The 7,268-nt window shown below is 36.8% G+C and overlaps 1 protein-coding gene across 1 annotated transcript; it reads right to left on the reverse strand.

Annotated features, from left to right (window-relative positions):
• Window positions 1-361: 361 nt before the first annotated feature.
• LOC107875875 (zinc finger CCCH domain-containing protein 67) lies at window positions 362-6,755 on the reverse strand. The gene is made up of 6 exons (XM_016722747.2): window positions 5,549-6,755; window positions 4,840-4,905; window positions 2,266-2,385; window positions 1,914-2,189; window positions 1,213-1,488; window positions 362-850 (listed from the first exon to the last, which is right to left on the reverse strand). Exons 1-6 carry the CDS (start codon window positions 6,605-6,607, stop codon window positions 638-640), a joined length of 2,010 nt encoding a protein of 669 aa, XP_016578233.1. The 5' UTR covers window positions 6,608-6,755; the 3' UTR covers window positions 362-637.
• Between the last annotated feature and the right edge of the window lie 513 nt (window positions 6,756-7,268).

The raw sequence follows: 7,268 nt of genomic DNA on the forward strand, positions 1-7,268 counted from the left end.
GACTTGGTTCATTTGTGAGCCATTCAAATAGATGTGTTTTACAGCAACGATGCACCACTATCTCATAGCATTGTACAGGTCCGATATAATTGGAGTAATTATCTTTAAATATGACAAAATCTTCAATTCCAACCTTAGCACACTTGGGAGCTAAATATAACCAAATTATATTTGAGAAAGTTGGATATTAGCTAACAAATGAAGATTTTACAAGATAATTTTGACACTGTTAAAAAGATATTGAGGAAAGTTCGTAGGAGCAGGCAAAAACATTAGTGATGCTCTATTGAGATGTAGTTTAGGACGAACTGCCATCAAACCAGAGACCAAAGTAGGGATCAACAAAACATAAAGTATCATGTATGCCAATCCATCCTTGAAATGTAACTTTCATGCACGAGCAAGAACTAGAATTAAAAAAGGGTTGCATATTCTGATTAACATTCCTAATAACATAGTGCTGCATCATCACCCATATACCATCTTGCAGTCCAAAAACATACAATAATATACAAATCCTATTTGCTTGAGCTTTGGACAACACAAAACGTTTAAAGGACTATAGGAGTTTCTAGTCTCTTTGTAAGCCATGTGATTTCTATTCTAATTGCCGGATGAAAATGCCTGCAAAGATTTCTTAGAACGACTGGTGTACTAGAGAGCCATTTCCATTTCCTTTCCTCGCCATCCTCGAGCCATCTGTTGTTGCAGAGTTGCCAAATGGGGGCTGATAAAAACCAAACGCAGGAGGAGAAGCTACATTGTCATTATTTTCTGGATGGTCAAACTTACAACCAGGTCCAAACTTGCAAATCCCATAACGGCTATAGAATGAACAGACAGGTTGACCCTACATTAAAAAAAGAAAATGAAATAAACTTTGTATGGAATTCAGAAGTTCACAATTATTTGGTCCATAGTAAAGATTAATTGTCAGAAAATCTGAAATAAATAAAAGGGTCCTATAATCTTGGCCAAGTCCTACCATAGAAGAACAAGCAAACATCTTGAAAGGAGTTTAGAAGTATTCCGTGAAGAAGGGGCTTGCGCAGAGCCAGAGAGATTATCATTCAGACATTTACTAGAGAAGTATATGTTAGAAGTGTCCTTAAACATTAGCTAGAAGCTAAGGACATTAGGAGGACCCTCGAAAAGGAAGAAAAATCTAAGGAATTTCAAAAACCTTTAAAACAGGACAGAAGAAAAACTTACTGGTCTTAGTGGCAGGCCCTTGTTACTGAGAATACTCAGGTTTGTCTTGAAATTTTGAGTCTTTGGATGATGAAATTTGCAGTTAGCTTTATATTTACAGTCTCCTGTTTTGATGAAGTAACTGCAATCAGGTTGACCTGGACGTTCAGGGTAGTATTCTTCAACAAGCCATGGTTGTTGAGGTCGGGGATAGAAGTTTGTCTTAGTTGCTGGATCATCCATAGTAAATGCTGGAGGTGTAGGTAGGCTCTTCTCTAAGGTTGGACAGACCGTGGTCTGAATCAGCAAACATACAAGGTTCAAGTCAGAGAAACTAAATAATAGGCACGCACACTGTCAAATAAGTTTTACGATTTACAAATGAAGACAAATAGTAAAATGATTATAAACTTCACCTAATTCACATAGCATATGACATCATAGAAAAAACTTTTCTTTGCAGTGACTAGTGTATTTTACAACATGTGTTCAAAAAAGATTTAGTTTCTTCAACCAAGATAGAATGACATGGCATGTGGGCTTAACTAACTGCTATTCTGTGACTTTGAACTAAAAATATTCTAGTAGACGCATTCGATTTAATATATTCTGAATCAAAAAAATAGGAATTTGCTGAAGCACTAGACAAAATGATTCATCTTACAGAACAAACCATAAACAACAATTATCAGAAACAACGAAGATAAATTAATACTAATTACCAGAAAACTGTTCCATTGTGGACCTGGAGGAGGAATGCCTTTGCTTGTTGTATAAACCACTGGTAAGAACGGAGATGTCTCATTCAATGCTCGTGGTGAAGACCAAGAAGACACTGGTGAATAGGAGGCACTTTGTACTGGGGCAGATCCACTATTGTTGTATCCAAAGGAACGATTGTTTCCAGCCGCTGTAGTAGGATCAGGATGATGAAACCTGCAATTGGATCCATACTTGCAGGAGCCAGTGCGCATGTAGTAGGGGCAGTCCTTCTCTCCCTGAAATGAAGACAGATCCCTTAGGGACATAATTCTCAAATTCAAAAAGGTTCTGAATGACAGCAAGGAGCATTACTGGTCGAATTGGCAGGCCAAGAAAGTTATAATCCAGAACAGGTGAAATTGCATCCTTTCTCCTACTATGATTATATTTACAGGCATTTCCGTACTTGCACCCTCCTTCTGTTAGGTAATACTGCAAGACCAACGGAAAAAGAAAAAAATTTAGCCAAATAGGAGACGCTACCTTCAATACAATACGGAAACTTTAAGTACATATAACAGAGCCGAAGGCTAAGATTCATCACTAAAAAACAAATGAAGACATTTCTGTTAAAGTAATAATGCCAGGGGCAGAGAACAGAGCCAAAGCAATTGCGGAGCAGTATGTTATCCATCCACCCCACCCCCTCCCATCCCCCAACCAAAAAAAAAAAAAAAAGACAATGAGCAAAACCAATAAAATATAATAGGCAGCAAGGCATAACAATTTTTCTTTTCACATATCTATAGCAGAGACGTCTGGAAACAACTTAAAAACCACTTTCACAATTGGTATCAGCAACTTAAGAGGATTCAATTGTGTAGTCAGAATCTTGGCATTGACAAATAAGAGGTAGCTTCCAGTTACAGCACAATGCGAAGGAGAGAAGCATCTTGATGCAGCCATATAGGCAAGGTCATCACATAGAGGTTCTATTTCAAAGTTGCATAAATTTATTCCCATCTCAAAATATCACCATGAAGTGAATTCACAACACTACATAAATAACATGTAAAAACAGTAATAATCAGTCAATGTCTGATCAGTTTAGTTCTGCAAATGTGTCCACGAAAACACAGGATAAAGAAAGATGGGTAATTGCTTACTGATTAAAAGAAAAAAGAAGATGGATCATTGAGCAGTTTCAGTTCAACTTTATGCATGAACTTATTCCACAACTAAATACTAAATTATGCATTTTCCACTTAAAGTAGCTCCTCAAATACAACTTTTTCTCCTCCACATAGAAACCTATGACTATTTTATTTTTGAAAAACATGGTGTCCGGGTCATCTTGCACGTACTTCGACTAATTCCAGGGGGGTCTTGCTATCTCACACCAACATAGATACCAGATAACTCTATCCACTAAGGCTGGAAAAGATGGGAAGAAAGTAGCTAGTGTTTTTTTTCCGCTGAGACTTAAACTAAGACCTCATGGTTCTCTTGACCAATAGGCGACACCCTTGGGTGCAAACCTATGGCCTTTATATCAGTCCATTACATCCTACCATTATGCAAATGAAAGTCACTATTCACAAATTTATATGAGAAAAACAGCCTAAATTAAAGGAAATTCCATGATCCCTTTCGCTATAAATCCTTTAATAGGTGATGGAAATGACTATAACTACCTCCAACAAAAAGGAAGAGCTTCCATGCACCACCAGTTGGGTTCTCCCTCAGCAATTACCAGTACTTTACAATGAAACACTTGCTACAGCTTATTCCAGTTTACACTAGACTAGCTCCGTCAGATGTGCCTCTACAGCTTTTATTGGGAAGGCAATGTTACATCCTTTAACCAGGATTCAAAAATAATTATGAAAGAAGCCACATGGAAAGAAATTTTAGGAGCAGGATGTCCTGAGTACTCTATATCTATTAAGGAATGATTTTTTACACTAATACGTATGCAAATGCAACAAGTACTGGGTGCTGCTTCATATTAATAAAATACTTTATCAAAGAAAGATATATTCTAAGAGTATATTCTATGACAGAGACAGATATCTCCGAAGATGGCATTCTGCATATCTACATGATAATTTTTTAAATTGTTGCAGAGTAAGCTGGAATAAGCTGTTATCTAAACCATTATATTCAAACTAGACTAATTAGGACAATTTGCTATTTTCTCCTCATCATCTTATGAGGAGCAGGTGCTAAGAAACAAGTTTTGAAATACTTAAATTTTTGTCTAACCTAGTAAAAGGTAATTTCATTGAAATAAAAGGAAGAAGAACTCCCGCATAGAAGTAGTATCCCCAAAAAGTAGAGAAACCTACAAAGTTTTTAAATTTATATATGTTAAACCTTACTTATTGATAATGCAACCTTATTGTATTAAGCCAAACTATTTCAGTAACCTAGTAATATCAGAATGCATGGTCATGCATCCAAATCACAAGATAACAGCTTGATCAAGATGACTATACATATAAAACAGAAATGTAAGAACTGATTTTTACCATAAATCGCCTCTCATGTGTTTTTGGCATAAATTAAATGGAAGATAATAAGTGCATGTTAATAAACAAGTTTATCACTGAATACCAAAGATGTTGTATTTCATAAAGCAGAAACATTATGTTTTACTTTTCCTTTATTATTTTTTAAACATTCAACATCAAACCAAATAATTATCAAAAGACTAAGCATAGAGGAAATAAAAGGGACGACCCGGTTCATACCTACTCCGTAGGTGTCGGGGAGGGGGGGACCACTCCGGGCCTGACCTACGCGCCCTCACCCCAGCTTCGCTGGAGGGGCGTTTCGAACCCCCGACCCTGGCACACCACGGTAAGCAAGCTTACCGCTGAGCCAAGGCCATCCCTCTAAGCATAGAGGAAATAACTGTTTCTTAATTATGATAAATTCCATAACCTTGCATTCAATCTGCCCAACCCTTTCCTCACTTTCTTCCTTTTTCTTGCCCTTCTCCATGGACCACTGTTGAAGAAGTCACAAAAGAACTCAACACAGTAAATATCACGAAAGCTTTTAACATCTAACCTAAGCATATATGAACAGTAAATGCAAGAAAGACCACCACAAAGATCAACATAACCTCCAGAGAATCGTCCTACTAAAACAAAATTTTAATCCTACTCATCCATCTCACAAATAGATATCAAGTAAAACTCATTACTTTTGGAGAGAATAGAAATGGGTTTACCATTCTTTAACGGCACATTTCGACGCATGATTTTTCATGCCCCTTAAGTGCCAACGACTAACTACGAAGCAGCAATCAGTTAGCTTGCACCCCAAGTCCATCATTACTTCAGAAGTACAGCAACAACAACTATACTCAATCTCAAACTAGTCGGATCCGCCATATGAATCCTTTTACACAATTTGGTCCCATTTCATTCCCATTACTTTAGAAGTGCACTATGCACAAGAAACAAATTTAATAATCCCACAATTTAACAAACTAACCAGCGGAACGCTATAATATTCTACTATTAAGGTCCACCTACAACACTCCTATATTCAAAAAATATCATTCATTCAATCCAAGAAACATAAAATAAGTACAGCCACATATAATAAGTACAGCTAAAGCCGCTTCAAAACCATAACATCATACCTGATTTCGTCTTGGGGAAGGGTGATTAAACTTGCAATTCACTCCATATTTACAAGCCCCTGTTTTCATATAATAAGCGCAATCCTCGGCATCAGGTCTTAACGGGTAAATCAACCCCCTCCCATTCGCATTATATCCCCATAACTTTGAACCTGCCTCACCGTCTTTCTCATTTTCCACATCAACCACATTTTCGTTTCTTCTCCAACTATGATCACCATCTTCATAACAATTAAATCCCCATTCCTTTAAACCTGCCTCATTTTCCACATCAATCACATTTGCATCTTCGCTCCAACTATAATCACCATCTTCGTAATGATCAACTCCCCATTTCTTTGAACCCGCCTCACTGCCTTTCTCATCTTCCACACCAACCACATTTTCGTGTTCCCTGCAACTACAGTCACCATCTTCATACTGGTCATCAACTCCCCATTCCTTTGAACCCGCCTCGCCACCTTCCTCATTCCCCACATCAACCACATTTACATTTTCCCTCCAACTATGCTCATCATCTTCATACTGATCAGCTCCCCATTCCTTTGAAACCACCTCACCACCTTTCACATTTTCAGATACTTCCTTAACCGATTCATTTATATCTCCTTCTCTTGCTCTCTCTTCACTAAATGACTGGTTTAACACCAACTTCCGAAGCTCTTCATTGATGATTTGCACAGCTAGCTCTTCTTCATTTACAGGCTTTGCCTTATTGGATTCTTCACTTACTGCCTGGTTTAACACCAAATTCCGAACTTCTTCATTGATGATTTGCACAGCTATTTCATCTTGATTTACAGATTTTGCCGCAACCGCTTCACTTTTCGACTTCTCTTCACTGACTGCCTGGTTCAACACCAAATCCCGAACCTCTTCAACAATAATTTGCAGCAGTAATTCATCATCAACCTCGTTTTCCTCGGGGCTTCGAAGGTCTTGTTCGGATGAAAACGACGACGTTCCGTCAGGAGGTTGAGGATGATGAAACCCTAAGTAGTGTTTATCAAGTGTTGTGGGCTGATGCTGCATGTATACTTGTGATTCAATGCCTTCCATTTGCTGAAAATTGCTTAGCTTTTCAACTCCAAAGAGATTCAAACTGTCAAAAAATGCTGCATTTTTTAGTAGAGAATGAGTGAGTACTGAGCAGGGCGAAACGGACTGTGTGAGAAAATGAGTCCAAATCAACGACGATAATGACCCCTCTACATTATTTATATCGCCGTTTTTTTTTTTTTTTCTTCTTCTTTTTTTTAATGAGTAGTAATAATTTTTCTAAAGTTTTTTTAATTGTGGTCCCCTCTTGGGGATTAATGAGTTTTATTTAAATGCTAGTAGTAATAGTAATATTAACTAATAGTAGTAGTAATGAAATGAGATTATGTCGATTAATGAATAAAGCTCATGTGCTTAATTAAATGTTACACTTGATGGATAGGGGAGTATTGATAATAATAAAATGGGATTATGTGATAAAATGGGAATTAACTTTTAAGGCTGGTAGAAGTAATCTAGAATGTTGTTTGACTATCTTATATAATAATACTATTTCCTCTATCTCATTTTAATTGGGCACATTTTGTTTTATATGATGATTAATAAATCATAAATTAAATAATTAATTATACTATTTTATCCTTTATATTCATTGGACACAAAAATAAACATTGGAATTATAATTGTTCACATTTAATGCATATTATTAATTGTAGGGATA

The sequence above is a fragment of the Capsicum annuum genome, chromosome 6 (assembly GCF_002878395.1).
Source record: "Capsicum annuum cultivar UCD-10X-F1 chromosome 6, UCD10Xv1.1, whole genome shotgun sequence".
Classification (NCBI taxonomy): domain Eukaryota; kingdom Viridiplantae; phylum Streptophyta; class Magnoliopsida; order Solanales; family Solanaceae; genus Capsicum; species Capsicum annuum.

Excerpts from the sequence above, each read along its gene's own strand:
- LOC107875875 (XM_016722747.2), bottom strand. The coding sequence starts at position 6,607 with ATGGAAGGCATTGAATCACAAGTATACATGCAGCATCAGCCCACAACA. Across the intron at positions 2,386-4,839 it reads TTGGGCAGATTGAATGCAAG|TATTACCTAACAGAAGGAGG; the intron begins GTTATGGAATTT and ends TTGGTCTTGCAG. Across the intron at positions 2,190-2,265 it reads TTGGCCTGCCAATTCGACCA|GGAGAGAAGGACTGCCCCTA; the intron begins GTAATGCTCCTT and ends TCTTCATTTCAG.